At 43.9% G+C, this 18,451-nt stretch overlaps 1 protein-coding gene across 2 annotated transcripts in view; it reads right to left on the bottom strand.

The window, feature by feature from the left end:
• The window catches only part of KCNQ5 (potassium voltage-gated channel subfamily Q member 5), a 791,832-nt gene that overhangs the window by 73,510 nt on the left and 699,871 nt on the right, over positions 1-18,451 (bottom strand). Inside the window, exons 9-10 of one of the 2 annotated variants that reach the window (XM_088471354.1) lie at positions 16,446-16,472; positions 7,837-7,893 (exon numbers count right to left, since the gene is read on the bottom strand). In XM_088471354.1, coding sequence (XP_088327480.1) covers positions 7,837-7,893; positions 16,446-16,472 — 84 coding nt within the window. The remainder of the gene's footprint in view (positions 1-7,836; positions 7,894-16,445; positions 16,473-18,451) is intronic. The other variant, XM_088471348.1, reaches the window with a different exon arrangement.

The following is an 18,451-nucleotide window of genomic DNA, read 5'->3' as shown; positions in this document are numbered from 1 at the left end:
CAGCTGTCTCACAGGTGTGTCCCTACAGGTAGCTGTCAGTGGTCCTGATTTTTCTGGGTCGGTATTATCCGTACACCCGACGCTCCGTGTGGCAGAACCTGCGCTCAGCACTAGTCTCTGCCCTGGAGCCGCAATCCTCTCTGCGGCTCTAGGGAAGGCTTCCTCCACTGATCTTTACTCACTCAGGGACAAAATGTCATGATGTCTTGTTCACCACCCACAGAAGGATTCGGAGTAGGGGACAGCCGGGTGCTCTGCGCACATGTGTGTGATACATTGTGGCAGGTGCCCAGCGATACAGAGGCTGTTCTGAGGCAGCGGCTGTCCTCTCCATGGTCCTGCCTGTGAGAGGAGGCCTGGGGCACCTCTGAGCCTACCCCGGCCAAGCATGGCATGTGCTGTATGGTGGTGACTGGCATTCTCTATGTACTGTATGGCAGTCACTGGAATGCTTAGTATACTGTATGGTTGTCAGTGATATGCTTAATTTACTCACTCTGAAGGTGTCTGTTCAGTCATTGAGAAGCATAATCTACTCTATACCTGTTACTGGGATGCTTAATGTACTGTGGGAGAAATGTATCAAACCTTGGAGACAGATAAAGTGGAGAGCGACACCAATCGATCAGCCTCTAACTACTATTTTAAAGGATGTGTTTCAAAAATGATAGTTATAGTAGGAGCTGATTGACTGGTACTGTATTTCTCAACAAGGTTTGATACATCTCCCCCTTTATCACAATCTTTTTGCGATGTAAGGTAGTGATTGGGATGCTATCTGTACTGTATGGAGATCACTGGAATGTTCAATATACTCTATGACTGTCACTGTGATGCTTACTTTATGTACTGTATCATGGTCACTGGGATGCTAAATGTTCAGTATTTCAGTCACTGGAAAGCCTAATGTATATAGTGATTGCTGGAATGTTTAATGTACTGTATGGAGGTCACTGGGATGTTGACTACTACAGTATATGATGGGCACTGGGACATTTAAAGTATGGTATGGCAATCACTGGGATGCCTACGTAATGTACTGTATGGTGTTCACTGGAATGCTTAATGTACCGAATCATGGACAATGGGATGCTTATGTTACTGTATGTAGTTCGCTGGGATGCTTACTGTACTATATCATGGTCATTGGGGTGCTTAATATACTGTATTGCAGTCACTGGGGTTCGTGATGTATTGTATAGTGGTCACTGGAATGCTCAATGTATTATGGGCCTGATTAAGCAAGGAACGCACAGGAGAGAATGCATGCACTTGGCCGATGTTTCCGAACTGCACATGTGTATGCATCGCATGCGCAAACTAGCCAGTGCGATCGGGTAAGTGTACGTAGACTATACGCAGCGTGTATGCAGAACCCTTCCAGCATTGATTGACAGGAAGTGCAGTTTGTGGGTGGTGACTGGGGGTGGTCGGGCGAACGCAGACATGCCTGTGCCTTGGTACGCCATTTTAGGGACGTCCATAATTAAGCCAGTGTGGATGCAGTGATGAGACTCCGTGCACACAGGAAGTTGCCAAGGTCCTGCGAGAGGTCTAGCAAACCACTATTATGCAAATGTGGTCGATGGTTCTCGATGTTACCGATGTTTATGCTAGCTTGCCTACTGATTAGGCTTTGAGTAAAGGGAGATGGGCGGTTTAATATGGGGTTGGGCGTCTGCTTCTTATGCTGCAGTCTCCGTGCGTATGAATTGATTAGCACATTCTCGCAGCGGCTGAGTGCGTGCGTCTTCTACCGTGCGTTCCTTGTTGAATCAGGCCCTATATGCGGCCACTGGGATAATTACTGTATTTTGTGGCAGTCCCTGGAATACTTAATGTAGTTTATGGAAGTCACTACAGTTGAATATCACTAGGAGGCTCAACAAACTGTATTGCGGAAGTTTATGGAAGTAACTACAGTTGGATGTCCTTTGTATTGTACAGAGGGCCTGATTCAGACCCGCTCGCGAGCGCTGAACGCTCGCAAGCGGGTCAATGTTGGCCCAGTGCGCATGCGCACAACGGAGCCGGCTCCGTTGTGCGCATGCGCGAGACCCGGATAGCGACAGGCAAGCTGTCGCTCCGGGTCTCGCACCAAAGGAGGCGTGCTGTCGATGTTGAGTGACAGCACGCCCCCTTTGGTGGGCGTGCTGGGGGCATGGCTGCCCAGACGGAGGCGTTCCCTACCGTCTGGGGCCGGCCCCACTGACATCACAAGTGATGTCAGTGGGAGTGCTTTTAGCTCTGATAGACCCAAAAGCACTGCAAGGCTTGCGGCAACGAGACCCTACCACAAGGGTCTCGTTGCAAGCCCAATGTGGTCACCCACAGCTATACGAGCGGCCAGGAGGCTACTCTAAAAATTAAGAAGGACGGCCCTGATTCAGTGCGAGCGCTCTGTCAGAGCGTCCAGCTCTGAATCAGGGCCAGAGGTCACTAGGATGCTCAACATACTGTATTTGGATGCTCTATATGATGTTTGGTGGTCATTGGGATGATTAATGTACTGTACTGCAATCACTGGGAAGCTTAATGTACTCTATATACTAATATACTGTATGATAGTCAATGGGTTGCTTTATATATTGTATTGACAGTCAGTGAAATGCTGTCTGTACTGTATGGCAGGGACTAGGATGATATTTGTACTGTATGGCAGTATTCAGGATGCTGTCTGCACTGTTAGAAGGCCCTGAGATTGATCAATCAACTGTATGCGGTCACTGGGATGCTTAAAGTACTGTATGGCTGTCACTGGGTTGCTTAGTATACTGTATGGTGGTCACTGGGAACTTAATGCACTCTATCATGGTCACTGGGATGGTTATTGTACTGTGTGGTGGGTCACTGGAGTGCTTAATGTACTGTGCTGCAGTCACTCTGATGCTCAAACTACTGTATAATGGTCACTGGGATCCTTAATAATGTACTGTATAGAGGTCACTGGGAAGCTCAATGTACTGAATGATGGTCACTGTGATGTTGAATATATTTTATGGTGGTGCCTGGGGTATTTCATGTATTTTATGGCAGTCATTAGGATACATCTTACACTAGAATGCTGTCTACATTGAGCATCTGTTACTGGCAGTGGTGTAACTAGGGTATTTGGAGCCCAGGGCAAATTTGAAAAGGGAGCCGCCCCCCCCTCCCCCCGATATGTGTGCACGCCTTCGGCGCACGCGGAAAAAAATGGACGTGGTCACTTAAAAATGGGGCATGTCAACAAGACACACCCCTTTATTTTCACGCTGAACATTCCTATCCATATGCACCTTAACCCCAGTGGTGCCCCTTATACAGTACCCCCAGTATGCAGTTGTGGTCCCTCTTATGCAGGCCCATAGTATTGCCCCTTATACAGTATCCCCAGTAGTGGTCCCCCTTATACAGCCCCCAATTAGTTCCCCTTATTCAGTGCCCCCAGTAGTGGTCCCCCCAAATGCAGTGCCCCATGTAGTGTTCCCCCTTATGCAGTGCCCTCAGTTGCAGTCCCCACAATGAAGTGCCCTCAGTAGTGGTATCCACTTATGCAGTGCCCTTTATATAGTGCCCCCAGTAGTAGTCCCCCCCCTATGCAGTGCCCTTTATATAGTGCCCCCAGCAGAAGTCCCCCCATGCAGTTTTCCCAGTAGTGGTCCCCCTTATGCAGGCACCCAGTAGTGATCCCGCCCTATCTAGTGCCCCCTGTAGTGGTCCCCCCAGTGCAGTGCCCCTAGCAGTAAGCCCCTTATATAGTGCCCCCAGCAGTAGTTCCTCCTCCCCATGCAGTGTCCCCAGTAGTGGTCCCCCTGATGCAGGCCTCCAGTAGTGATCCCCCCTATCCAGTGCCCCCTGTAGTGGTCCTTCCTATTATTGCCCCCAGTAGTGGTCCACCCAGTGCAGTGCCCCTAGTAGTAGGCCCCATTTATAATGTCCCCAGTAGTAGTTTCCCCCCCCAAGTAGTAGTCCCCAGTAGAGGTTCCCCCTCCCGATTAAGTGCCCCCAGTAGTAGCCCCCCCCAGTAGAGGTCCTCCCAGTAATGGTGCCCCCAGTAGTAGCCACCCCCCTTGCCCAATGTGCCCCCACCCCCAGTAGAGGTACCCCCAGAAGTAGCCACCCCCCTCCACCCTAGTGTGCCCCCAGTAGTGCAGACAGGTTTAAAAAAAATATATATACAAATATACTTACGTGAATCAACGCTGCTGCTCTGGACCGCGACACCGCTCCCGCCACCGCCGCCCGCTAGTCCTCCTGGGCTGGCACGCTCAGCATTATGGGAGAGATGTCATGATGTCATGACGTCTGTCCCATTACCCACTGCAGGAGCCGGACGGAAGCCAGGCTTTTGCAGTGGGTGCTGCAGCAGTCATTGAGAGTCTAACTGACTCTCATTGGCTGCTGTTTAACACACGCATCGCCGCCAGCGCTGGCGGCGATGCGCGTGTTATGCACGGCCTGAGCCCGCCTCCTGGCGCTATTGGGCAAGCGCTCAGGGGGAGGGAACAGGCTCAGTTGTGCAGCGCTGGAAGCCTAGCGCCGGTCCTGTTTAAATGTGTAGTGCTGATCGCACTCACTGCGGTCAGCGCTACACTGGCTAACTATGGTGGGCCGGACCGTGGCCGGTGGCGCCCAGGGCACACTCCCTTCTCGACCCCCCCTAGTTACGCCACTGGTTACTGGAACAGTATGCCTAGCATGCTGGTTGTACTGTATATGAGAACTGTGTGTTTCTTTTCTACTTTATAACACTATTTCTACACTTGTGCGTATATTTACTAAAGTGCTGGTTTTTAGAAGTGTAGCTGCTGCCCATAGCACCCAGATTCTAGCTAATATATTCTAGAAGTTGCTAGATAAATGTTAAGTAGAATCTGATTGGTTGCTATGGGCAACATCTCCATTTCTATAAGCCTGCATGTTATAAATATATCCCCTATAGTCTACAATTTCATCAGGCTGCATTAACACACCCAGCTATAGTGGAAGAGTTTACAATCAGCATACTTTCTAACATAGGTTTATGGATAAGTAATGATCATATTTTTTTCTTATATTAAAAGCTACTCAACAGCAAGTGGGTTAACATGCATTTACTTTTAACGTCTCGTACACTGTAAATAAATTAGAGATGTGCAGGTTCGGTTTTACTTGGTTCTTTTCGCCAAAATTATCACAAGGTCGAATTAGTTCGGATTTATTTTATTGACTATCCAAAACACATGATAGCCGATAGCCAATAAGATGCCGGTTTTGAGATCCGAACATATCCGAGTAAAACAGAACCCACACATCTCTAAAAAAAATATTCTTTTAAACAAGGTTCTTTCATGCTTACATCACTAACAAATAAGAAAAATATATATTATTGTGCAAATGGTTGTATGTGCACTCATGATATTCTTATTAGCATGCAACCCTACACCTAAAAGTGAATAAACTAATCCTGAAATGTAAAACTTGCAACCAAAAGGATTTCCATCCCCAGCTACCAAAATACTCAATTCATGCCCTATTGGGAGAACACATGCAAGGCATTTCAGAGCACTTTTCATTAAGCACCTTCCTGATGATTTTCATGAACTTGTACAATAAATACATTTTATATTGTGCATAAAAATATGGTTTATATAATCAACAATAACAATTCGAAGATATTGACTTATTGCATACATTTCAAAATAAATGAACCTAATCTTAATTAAAGGTATTGTTATGAACCAAGCTGTTTATAAAATTAGAAGCCGTGCATTATCTCCCATAAGAAAAGTGTGACTTTGCAATAACTGTATGACATTAAAGTAAAATTACCAATTATCGTATTACAGAGCCTGCCAAATCCGACAGTATAGCAGCCCCTATAGAAACCTATGGGTACTGTATATCTGCTGCGGACCCTCCATTTCCGACAGTATAGCAGCCCCTATAGAAACCTATGGGTACTGTATATCCGCTGCGGACCCTCCATTTCCGACAGTATAGCAGCCCCATAGAAACCTATGGGTACTGTATATCTGCTGCGGACCCTCCATTTCCGACAGTATAGCAGCCCCTATAGAAACCTATGGGTACTGTATATCTGCTGCGGACCCTCCATTTCCGACAGTACAGCAGCCCCATAGAAACCTATGGATATATCTGCTACGTCCCTCCATTTACAGCCACATAGCAGCCCCATAGAAACCTATGGGTATACAGTATTTGCTGCGGTCCCTCCATTTCCGTCAGCATAGCAGCCCCTATAGAAACCTATGGGTATATCTGCTGTGGTACCTCCATTTCCAACAGCATAGCAGACCCCATAGAAACCTATGGATATATCTGCTGTGGCTCCTCCATTTACAGCCACATAGCAGCCCCTATAGAAACCTATGGATATATCTGCTGCGTCTCTCCATTTCCGACAGCATAGCAGATTTACAGTAGGAAATGGAGGAACCGTGGCAGATATTGGAGACATCTGCTTGTGTCCCTCCGTATTATATGTAGGGATCCATAATATTTGCTGGTACCCCCGAAAACAGCAGTTTCCTGCAAATATCCTGCAAATACTTTAAAATAAATATGCCCCATAATACCATCCTTTGGGTATACAAAAAAAGGATTCAAAGTAAGAAGCATTAAGTTGTCATTATAAAGTTTTGGATACTCTGTACAGTTCAACATTAATGTATACGGAATGTACATCTTGGGAAAACAAGAAATATTAATTGGCTAGATGTGCCCTGGCTTCTCCTGGAGAGGGTGTGAATTACTAACAATTGGAACGGTACTATCCCATCCCGTATCAAATGCTATCCTTATGCAATCAGGTTACTTGTAAAGCATTATTAGTAAATTGATAGCAATGCGTATAGCTCCATGAACATATTGCACTGAACTTGTCCTTATTGTCTGAAACTAAAGTAACCCTGCAAATTAGAAATGCTAAATTTGTTAAATGATTAATGTGACAATGATGAGCAAGCTTATAACTTATAACTTGTTACAGTATGTTAAACATACAGGAAGCAGTATTTTTGTGTTCTCAACCAATATCCATGATAATGCAGCCTATCAGTTGTCGAGAAGCCAGTGACATCACAGAGACTCTTCTTGACTAATATGCAGAAGGCCAGAAAAAGATAGTTTGGCCAGCACTATAAATTCAGTACTTTATAATTCAACAGGGTATAGCATGGATAAAACCACAGAAAACCAAAGTATAAAAGTAACCAGTATACTTTGTAACACTAAAAAAATACATGGCACATTCAAATGTTTGTAGGTGACAGGCACACTTTCATATGTCCATGGGCTGATGAAAAGTTTTGCTGCACTTTCTCTTCCTTAGAACATGCAATATTATACGTACATACATATAGGTTGCTTAGACTGGCATAGATCATTACATTAAAAAAGTACAAGCCTAGCAAAAATATAAACTGCTGTTTTACTAATTGTCACAGTCCTATCTTGTCGGGAATCCTTCTGGACACATTTTAATTATTCCATCTGTTCAGTATCTAATTTAGCTCCTAATATAAAAGGGCATATTGTTTCAGTCTCAGAAACATGAGAGCAACTCAGTTTAGACAAGGCCATGTGTGTAGTTCACTACAATATTAACATCTATTTTGAAGATATTGTCATGTTTGGCAATTGGCAAGAGCAAACTGCCAGCGTACAGTACATTATCACAGGCAGCAAGCAGCAGAGAACATTTCAAGCTGTTCTAGAGTTCCACAAAACCTGAAAGGCCACACGAGCGAGTAGGCAGAGATTACAAAGCACAAGGAAAGGTAGTCACCCATCATGCACCTTCTATCAGATTGCATTCTCAGATATTATATGAGCAGACAGGATGCTGAATACCTAAGTTTCCGAGAGGTGTACATCCTGAAGAGCTTCTGTTTACTACTACAAAGCTTACTAGGAGTGAGGGGAGATAGAGTATCAGGTTACTGCGCATGGCACTAATAGTAAACGAGTTAGGCCTCACCACCTTATACTATGACATTATATTAAAAAAAAACACTACATGCAAAGACACATTAGAAGAATAGAAAGACATTGACAACATTCACAAATACAGTCACCTTATATAGTAGGCACTAAAGTAAACAAGTTATCAGGTTGTTATAAGTTGTTGCACAATATGTATAATAATCAAGACCTGCAATCTCTAGGATTTGCCATGCAATAAACAACTGTAGAGGAAAGTAAAATGCTGTGAAGTTGCATAGAACATATTGTGCATAATTCAGAGGTGGACGCAGTGTCGACGTTGTCCACCTCTGAGGCCGCTGTCTCTAAATGTAGTAGCCAATCAATACATTCTGACATTTTTTTAATTACATAATTTTTTTTAAGATGTAAAATGGTAATGCGGACCATCGGACATCGATAATCGGCGATCCGTCGGTGGATCAGGGAAAAACAGTATGCTAAAAATTCTAGAATCACCAATCCCGATCATTTTTTGGTTGTGACTAGTGAATCAATGATTTCCAACATGTTTAATTTCTCTGATTTTCCAACCCCAGCGTTAGCAGAACGGGGAATTGTGGCAATACCGCACAGATGTATGGGCCCCATTAAGCTTTAATACTTAAGATGAAAGAAAACAGTAAAATGTATCTGCCTGTCTTTATATAGTGATGTTTGGCAATTATCAGAACATCTGATTAAATAAATTAATAAATAATAACTACCACTATCATGTGGCATTATTAAATGAGTGCAGAACTCATTAGTCCACAAGCAAACATATTTAGTTCCTTGATGAATGAAGCATGAGAAATAGAGAAATGTCACAAAAATGGAGTGCTGCCTATTTAAATGTGAAATCTTACACTAGCCAACTACTCCTCAAATACATACCACTCATTTCTACTACAAAATTTAGCAATGCTATGTCTATTTGTTGGCTCATGAGTTTTGTTGGAATTAAATCAGTCAAGTGCCTGACATATGCTAAGGCCGAGGAGTTTATAAGTTTACAGAATTTTTTGCAAAATCCGGTTCTCACACACTCCTAGCAGCTCATGTTATCAGGATTTCTGCTGCGGGTGTGTCAGAACCAGATTTGAGAAGCACTGTTTTAGGATAACTAATTTTTGCACATTTGAAATCTATTTGGGGATGAAAAACACTGGTGCATATCAGGGCTGGATTATGGACAACACTGTACAGGCAGCAGCCTAAAGACAGGTGGGACCTAGAGGGCTTGCCTGCCACTCACCGCCATCAAGAATGTGCCCCCATTACCCAGGGCTGGATTCCTATTGAGTGATTTGGGACACAGGCAGCACCAGTTACAGACTCCCCATCTAGTGGCTGGGTCCTCCAGGAGCTGATCCAATTAGCTGGCATGAGAATTACTCCAGAGTCCATCCTGGCCACAAAAGGGGGAGGTCTGTGCACAGCTTGTGCTGTGCTGTTGGTGGCTGGGGTCTCTGGTGGGAGCAGCCACCAATGTGCTGCCATCAGTAAGTCTCTTCTCCCTGTCCCCTTGACGAGTCTCCCACCTCTCCACTGCTTTGCCGTGTACATCTCCCCTGCATCTGATTAGTAAGGAGAGGAAAGTACATGGGAAGGACTGTGTGCTCAATCATGTTATATGGATGGGTGGGGGTGTATGCAAATATTATTGGAGGTGAGGTAAGTTGGGGGATGTAGTAATGTATCTGAGGACGTATATACTAATATTATCTTGGGAGTTAGGTAGATTGGAGGTGTAACATTCCTTCCTGCCACAAATTTCAAAGTAATTTATCTTTACTCCAGAGCCACGACAGTTCTTGTGAAAAGCTGCTGTCCAGGCCAATCTACGTAAAGTTTTAGTTTTTTGAGCGTGATAAATAGCTCAATCACAACATCTCCATACATTGTAATGGGAAGGCAGTGCTCCGATTCTGACAATAATGCAGGAGATACCTGTGATATATTCTACTTTATAGGTTTGGCAAATAGGACTTTCACTTAATTTAGTGATACTCAGGCAGGAATTACTGTTTCAGCATGATCTATGTATAGGGGGAAGGGTGTTATAAGAAAGTCCCAGAAATACAAAGTGTGGCAAAGAGAGAGAGAGGAGGTGAGGAAGAAAAAGGAGGTGAGAGAAATAGTGGGGGGAGAAGAAAGGTGGGGATGAAGGAAAGTGGGAGATAAGAAAGAAAGCCAGGGATGTGAAAGGGTGGGAGAGAGAAAGTGGGAGAAAGGTGGTGAGAAGGGTTGGGAGGAGAAGGGAGGTGTTAAAGAGGTTTAGCCTACAGGTGAAGCTGGAATTGCCCCTTAGGTAGAGCAGGACACGCCTAAGTGTAACTTTCCTAATCTCCCTGACATAACTTAAATATTATAATATTAAAAATAAGAAATGACCCCCTTTCTTGACTCCAAATACTCCTTTATCCTGCACTCTAAAATGGCTGCATTCTCAATTCTTGAATTTCGCTTGATTCCGAGCCGCACTCAATGCCAATGTTGATGGAGTTGAGCAATAAGGGGCATATGTGATAGCCTGTAAATTGCAGACTGCTTCAAGATTTAAAAAAGCAATTACTTACAGGGCAAAGACTGAGAGGGTCTGATTCCAGTCATACGCAGCTGGCCCTATCCATCCGTCATCACTATCATCGTGCACTTGCACCAGCCCTATCCGTAGTGCAAGAAATCCGGCTGAAATCAGATGGATCTCTGCATACGCTCACCTTTCAATTACCCGCAATTCCATCTACACACCGACAACACGCCCTCAAAATACATTTCCTACATGTCAACGCCCTGTTGCAGCCCAATTACACCCACTCAGCTGCAAATGGGGATGTGGCTGAAAAGCATATGACTTTGTATCACCCGTAGTTGCTGAAATGTACGTCGGTTCAACACGAGAGATCTGTCCACAAAAAGGACGTGCGTGCAACTCTGAATCAGCATCAGAGAGAGGCAGCTAGCACATACACTTGTAGCTAAGCAAGTGCACGGTCAATCATATTAATATACCATATTTAGATTTGAAAAAATAAACTTTCAGCTGCAGAATATGCAAATGTACATAACTTCTAGAATTAATCTTTATTTTTACAGAAATTAAACTTATTCAAGTGAATAGTTTATTTGTTCTTTTGGCACTTGCTAATTATATGGCTATCACTAGGGGTTAAAGTGTGGTAGAACTGCGTTCCGCCTTCTCCAGCCAACCTAACGCAATATGTCAGTCCGGCGCCGCAGGGAGATTCCGGGCACTTGCTGAGATTTTATTACCAGCGGGCGCCCGGCTCCTTCCCTGCACTGAGCAGTGTTCGCTATGGGAGAGATGTCATGACGTCTCTCCCATAGTTCCGAGGAGTGGGCAGCCAAACGGACGGCAGCGGATGCAGGAGCGGGGCTTAAGGTAAGTATTGTTACTGTCACTACCACTGGGGGCACTACCACAGGGAGATCTACTACTGGGGCATTACTATTGGGGGCACTACTACAGGGGGCATTACTAATGGTGGCATTGCATAGGAGGCATTACTATCTAGGGGCATCTACAGGGGGCATTACTACTGGGAGCTCTACTACTGGGGGCACTACTAATGGGGGCATTACTACTGGGGCACTACTACTGGGAGCACTACTACTGGGGCATTACTATTGGGGGCACTACTACAGGGGGCATTACTAATGGTGGCACTGCATAGGAGGCATTACTATCTAGGGGCATCTACAGGGGGCATTACTACTGGGAGCTCTACTACTGGGGGCACTACTAATGGGGGCATTACTACTGGGGCACTACTATAGGGGGCACTACTACTGGGAGCACTACTACTGGGGGCATTACCACTGAAGGCATTACTACTGGGGCACTACTACTGGGGGCGCTACTACTGGGGGGGCACTACTAATGGCGGCATTACCCCTGGAGGCATTACTACTGGGGATACTACTACAGGGGGCATTACTAATGGTGGCACTGCATAGGGACATTACTACTGGGGGCACTACTACTAGGGGCATTGCATAGGGGGGACTGCATAAGGGTCACCACTCCTGGGGGCACTGCATAAGGGGCACTACTATTGGGGGCACTGCATAAGGGGCACCACTACTGTGGGCTCTGCATAAGGGGCACTACCACTACCGTGGGCATTGCATAAGGGGCACTACTGCTGTGGGCATTATGTGTAATGAGTACTACTGCTGTGGGCATTGTATAAGGGGCACTACTACTGTGGGCATTGTGTATAAGGGGCACTAATGTGGCCATTGTGCAAAAGGGGCACTACTGTGTGTCATAACATGAATAAGGGACACTGCTATGTGGTGTAAGGTGAATCTTGGACACTATGTGCAGTGTAATGTGAATAGAATTGTGCTACTGTGTGGCGTAATTTGAATTGGGAACACTATTGTGTGAACAAGCCCTTTTCTTTTGAGACCATACCCCTTTTTGAGACCACGCCCCTTTTTTGTGGTGCACAGTCCCTTTATTAAATAAGCACCGGGAGGGGGAGGGGGGGTGAGTTCCACCACTTCTCTAGGACCGCTTTAATCACTGGATACCACTGTAGCGCATCAGCACCACATTGCTTCTTCCACATACACCTCTGATTTCAAATCACGTTTGCGATAATATTGACTTGGTCCAGGCAGAAAGAGATATCAGAACAGCGGTGCAAGTGGAATAGGCGCGACACTGGTGAGCTACAGTGGTGAAATAAATAAAATAATTTACTGAATTAGCAAATAGCTTTATTCCAAGAATAAAGCATAATGTCATGCTTCTACTCTTGCTGTAATATATAATGAACAGGCAGTAGGGGTTTGCTGGGCCATACCATTTTGAAGGTATTGGGTCGCATCCAGGCTCACAAGGTAGTTGTGATCCCATAGGGCCAATGTTCTTCTGGTGAATGATGTGGCTGCATGAGCCACAATCATTAATACCTGGCGATCTGGTTGGGAGCTTTTTTTTGTCAGTAGTAGGTTCCTGCAAGCAGGAACCTACTACCTGGTTCCTGAACTCAGTGACCTCCTGCTCTGGAGCAGATGAAAAAAAGAGAAAGAAAAAGAAAGAAAGATCAAGGTAAGTGCAAGTCCAGTATTTTAAATATTGCCTTTATTATAAGTTTATAATTGTTTTTTTGAAGAACGAGGCAGCGGTAGTTTGGTCACAGGACAGTTAATACAGTATATTGCATAATATAAGTTATAATATAAAATTCATTGGTCTGTTTGTTTGTTTGTTTGTCTGTCCGGTTATGCATTCGGACACCCATGCACCGATCGGGATGAAACCAACGTGAGGTGATCCAGTTGGATCCTGGCCAGGTAATAGGGGGGTTGGGGTCCCGGTCGCCCCTCCCGTTGGTGTACGCTGGGCTGAACATTGACCTGGGGAGCCTGTTCTGGACCTTCCACTGGATGGAGTTGGATGAAAACTTCACAGAAGGGTGGCAATTGGCCAGGGATGCCTAACTTAATAACTTGCAGATTAGGTCCCGGTCGGACCTCCCTTTGTTGTATGCTGGGCAGAACTGTGACCTGGGGAGCCTGTTCTGGGCTTTCCATTGGATGGATTTGGATGAAAACTTCACAGAAGGGTGGCAATTGGCCAGGGATGCCTAACTTAATAACTTGCAGATTAGGTCCTGGTTGGACCTCCCGTTGTTGTATGCTGGGCAGAACTGTGACCCGTGGAGCCTGTTCTGGGCCTTCCACTGGATGGATTTGTATGAAAACTTCAGAGGGGTGGCAATTTAAGGGATGCCTAACTTAATAACTTGAAGATTTAAATCCGGGCAACGCCAGGTACTTCAGCTAGTTATCTATATTTTACATTATTCTACACCTGAAACTGCAAATTCAGGGGCAGAACATTACATCAACAGGAACCATAGCAAAATTAAGGGAGGGGGCTTATATATCTTTTACTACTTGTTCATTATAGAGCAGCCACTGTAGCTTGCCAACACTGCAGCACACTGTGAACAGTTGTTTTCAAATCTTGTGCTGCCTGGCTGATGTAATGACTTATTCTTGACGCAAGGTGTGAGAGTGAAAAGCAGCGGTTCAGGTGGAAGAAGCCATGAAGGGCTGGTGAGCTATGTTGGTATCCATATAATGAACAAGAACATTTCCTTATTTTATAATATTTAAACAGTTCTGCTTTAAAAATAATAGAATACAGCATTTCCTATGCTATTCTAGTAATGCTATTTATACCAAAAACTGCCTTTTAGGAATGAGCCAGTGTGGTGTACTTGGCTCTCATGCTAAAATTTGCCAGTCTGCCATTACTGGCCACTTGTCTGTGGTACTGGCCCTACGATAGCACTCATCAGGTGGGCTCTTCATGCCCTGGTCCGACGTGTTTATAATGACCAAATTGACCAGTGGAATCAGAGGAAGCATGGGCGCCTTTACATGAAAATCTAGATGAATTTTAGTGGAAATTATATATCTCCAACTTTTTTGGACAAAACATAATAATGTGATATTTCATCACTAAAGACTGGTATATTAATAAGAATTAAAAAATCAATGAATAATAATCATAAATATGGGATAATACTGTATTACAATCACTGAGGAGCTCGGCAGTAATATAAAAACATAAGCCTAAATTTGCAATTTAGGCAGCATGGCAGCACAGTGCCCTTCAGCACTGAGGGCCTGATTCAGACCCAGTCGCGAGCGCTGAGCGCTCGCAACCGGGCCGATGTTTCCCCACTGGGCATGCACACGACGGAGCCGGCTCCGTCGTGTGCATGTGCGAGACCCGGCTAGCGACGGGTGCTCCGTCGCTCCAGGTCTCGCACCAAAGGGGGCGAGCTGTCAATTGTGATTGACAGCTCGACCCGTTTGGGTGGCGTGGCCGGGGGTGGCTTCACAAACGGAGGCGTTCCCAAGCGAACGCCTGCCATTTTTGGGCGGCCCCACTGACATCACCAGTGATGTCAGTGGGAGAGCTTCCGGCTCTCTTAGAGCCAGAAGCTCTCTGGGGCTTGCGGACACGAGACCCTACCACAAGGGTCTCGTCGCAAGCCCGATGGTCGCAATGGTCTTGACCATCGCGACCATCAACCTGGCCACTCGCTATAGCTATGGGTTGCCACCCACAGCTATTCGAGCGGCCAGGAGGCCGCTCCAAAAAAAACCCCAAAACGCCCTGATTCAGAGCGAGTGCTCTTTCAGAGCGTCCGGCTCTGAATCAGGCCCTGAGTCATTAGATCAAATCTGATATGTTCTACCTGAGTCTGTGTGGCTTTCCTCTAGCTGCTCTGTTTCCTCTTACAGTTCTCAATATAATGGTAGGTTAATGGCTGCCTACTAAAATTGTGTTTGTATTTGTGGTAGGGAATTTAGGGACCTATTTATCAAAGCCTTCCAGTCCTTACATTGGGAAACAAAACTGTAGTTTATATAAGAAAATTAATGCAGGTAAATTTAAATTCTCATTAAAAGCCCTAGGTATGAATTGGAGAAAAGTCCTATTTCCCTATCTTTTTTCATCACTGGAGGAAAGATTTGCTGGTTCTCTTCTGCAAAAGCCGGGAGAAGCCTCATTAACAAGCATCACAGCAGTGCAAGTGCTGCCGCCATTAAGCTTCTGTTATCGCCACTTCAGAATGGCGATAGTAGAAGAATTTTCACTCAAGACAATTATAACAAATTTTTTTCTATTAATTTTTTTGTTCTATTAAACTCTCTCGTGTCCATTCTATTGTGCATGTGTGAGCAGGTTAGCCAGTTCATGCATGCGCATATTTCTGGTGAGTAGCCTAGCAAAGCAGTATTTTAACTCCTACACTCCCAATCAATACCGCCAAGGCAGCTGGTTAATGTACCACTCACTGCACTGGCAATATTTTATTGATAAACAATGGAGATAAGTGACTTTCTATGGCTGCGGTAACTGGTAACAGAAAACTAGACCTATTGCTAAATGTTAATACCAAGGTCCTTTCTACTGTACAGCAATTAACTAATTTTCAAGCTTTTGCATTAAAATTACACTTTCCATTATTCCTAGTCACCAGCTGTTTGGTTAAGTAAATTGGAAGTTATAGTAGAAGAACATAGTTATAAAAGTTCATACTTGAGATAGTGATATTTTCTTAGTCTATAGTTGTACCATTATAAAATTAATTTTGTGTTTCTGTGACTCATAAAACAATGTGGCTGAACTCAATCGCGGTGACTGCAGATTCATTTGTGCTGTCTACTTTACCATATTATAAGTGAGTCAGATGTTAGTGTCACATCACATTTCAAAATCATACCTAATTATAATTGGAACCTATTGTAGAACTAGATGTAAAAAAAAATCAACCATGTACAAATGACATCTTTGATCATGACTGACACACATACATTTTCTGTAATGCCAAATATTAAAAAGAACCTTTGTGTTACAGTTTCATATTCATATAGCTCCTTTAAAATGCCTTTAAATATATAATAAATGCATAATAAATAATTAAAATACACACCTGCCAGATGTTTCTCCTTGTTCTTTCCTTCAGGTATTAGTAAATGAAAAAGAAACAATGTAATTAAGTACATTGTATTAATAATAACAATGCATTTTATAATGGTATAACTGAAAATAAAGGTATTAATTGATTATGAGACACAACATACAATGAAGAATAGCTTAAACAGCAGGCACAAGGCTCTAAAGCAACACATCACAGGTTTTATTCCCACAGTCCTCATGCAACATGCTCAGTACATACCACAGCAGACTGGCAAAGCACTCAGTAAGGCAAAATGCATTGCTGACATATACTTTACAGAAAGCTGTAGCCTTTTAAATAGAAAAGGTATCTGCAGTGATGAAGTAGATTGAAGTCAATTTCTCGTCTATTACAGTACAATTTGGAATTTAAATGTATGAGATTTATATTGTTTGCTCAAATTGCAATTGTATTATATATATATATATATATATATACACACACACACATATATATATATTTTAAAGAAAGCGATATAAAACCTTGTAATTGTGTGTAATTGTGTTTGTCCAACAATTGCTCTTCACAGCACTTGGGAAGTACTTTCCAAAGACCTAATATCCCCAGGCTCCAACTTAATATTCTACTTAGGAAATGCTAAATTAATTTATACTTGCATTGGTTGAATATATTAAATCCTATTCATGTTCATGTTTAACCTACTCATGCATGTGCATGGCTGCTTCTGATTATGGTTATTGTAATGACAGTAATACTGTATATTGGCACTAAACAGAACCCATTGTTTCGTAGTATTGTTTTGGTGTAATTTGCCAATGGAAAGAAAAACTGATTGTACTAATTTTTGGTCTGTATAGGTACTAAAAAATGGACTGCACCATTTGGCAAAATACTGTATCTTTTTGAAAGTGTTACATGGTAAAATAGATAACAAATTCAATATGACAGTGTGAATATGACAAAGCTGGGTACCAAAACTATGAAGGAGGTACCTAGCTGTAATTACTAGATAATGCACTGGACAAGTGACAGCCTTGAGGATAAAAAACTTTTACTGACAGATATAGTTAAAGTACAGTAAAAATGTATCGGATCACATATCCACAATTTGTGTATGAATGGTAACCCTTTATCTCTGTAATCTATTATATTATTATTATATATTTTTATTATCATATTTTAAGACATTTAAATCACTTCTCACCATTCCCACCGCCATCCACTGGTTACTGCGCACTCCCACTGTATGTGCTGTGTATGTACATTAGGTGTGATGGTCACACGACAGGACAGAAAAGGACCGGGAAAGAGCACAGGGTGAGTATAATAGAACAGGAGGAGATGGGACAGAAGGGGGCAGAGTGACTGAGGTGAGGAGAAATCCTAAATATTGGCCGTACACAGGGACGGATTGGGGCTGTAGATCAGCCCTGGCAGCCCCCCCTGTGCACGCGCCTTAAACACGCATGCTCGCAAAGGGGGCGTGGTTACATTTCAAGGAGATGCGCCGCGAGTCACGGGGGCCTGGCTTCACGGCACGCCCCGTCTCTTCCCGGCTGAGCAGAGCGCACCTGCCCATCACTGCTGCCGCCCCTTCCCTGCCCCTGAGCTCATACCATGAACTCCAGCAGAGGGGTGGAGGGTGGGGACACCTCCGAAGTCCGGAAGGTGACTTCCGTCCTGTGCAGTGGCAGCTGCACTCCTCGAACCGGCCCTGAGGCCTCCGGTCCTTCTGGCATTTGCCCGAAGTGCCAGATGGCCAGTCCGGCCCTGCCTGTGAATTAGCCCTAAGGTGCATTTTGTTCATATGTGAGCAAGTCACTTTTTTCTTTTTTTTTATCATGTTTTTTGTCAAATAAATTGTTATCAATTATTTTTTTCACTCTTAAAAGCTATATTTCAACCTGCAGTATGTTCCCTTTCATAATAATGCTGCTAAATACGTTCTTTCGTTTTTGTTTGGGTTATTATTATCTAATCATAGTAGTTCCACTCAGTGTTTTTTTTTTTCTATGAAA

Source organism: Taudactylus pleione, unplaced genomic scaffold, assembly GCF_031769625.1.
Source record: "Taudactylus pleione unplaced genomic scaffold, aTauple2 ptg000015l, whole genome shotgun sequence".
NCBI classification, from domain to species: domain Eukaryota; kingdom Metazoa; phylum Chordata; class Amphibia; order Anura; family Myobatrachidae; genus Taudactylus; species Taudactylus pleione.
Note: the sequence above shows the minus strand (reverse complement) of the source record. Positions and strands in the feature narration are given on the sequence as shown.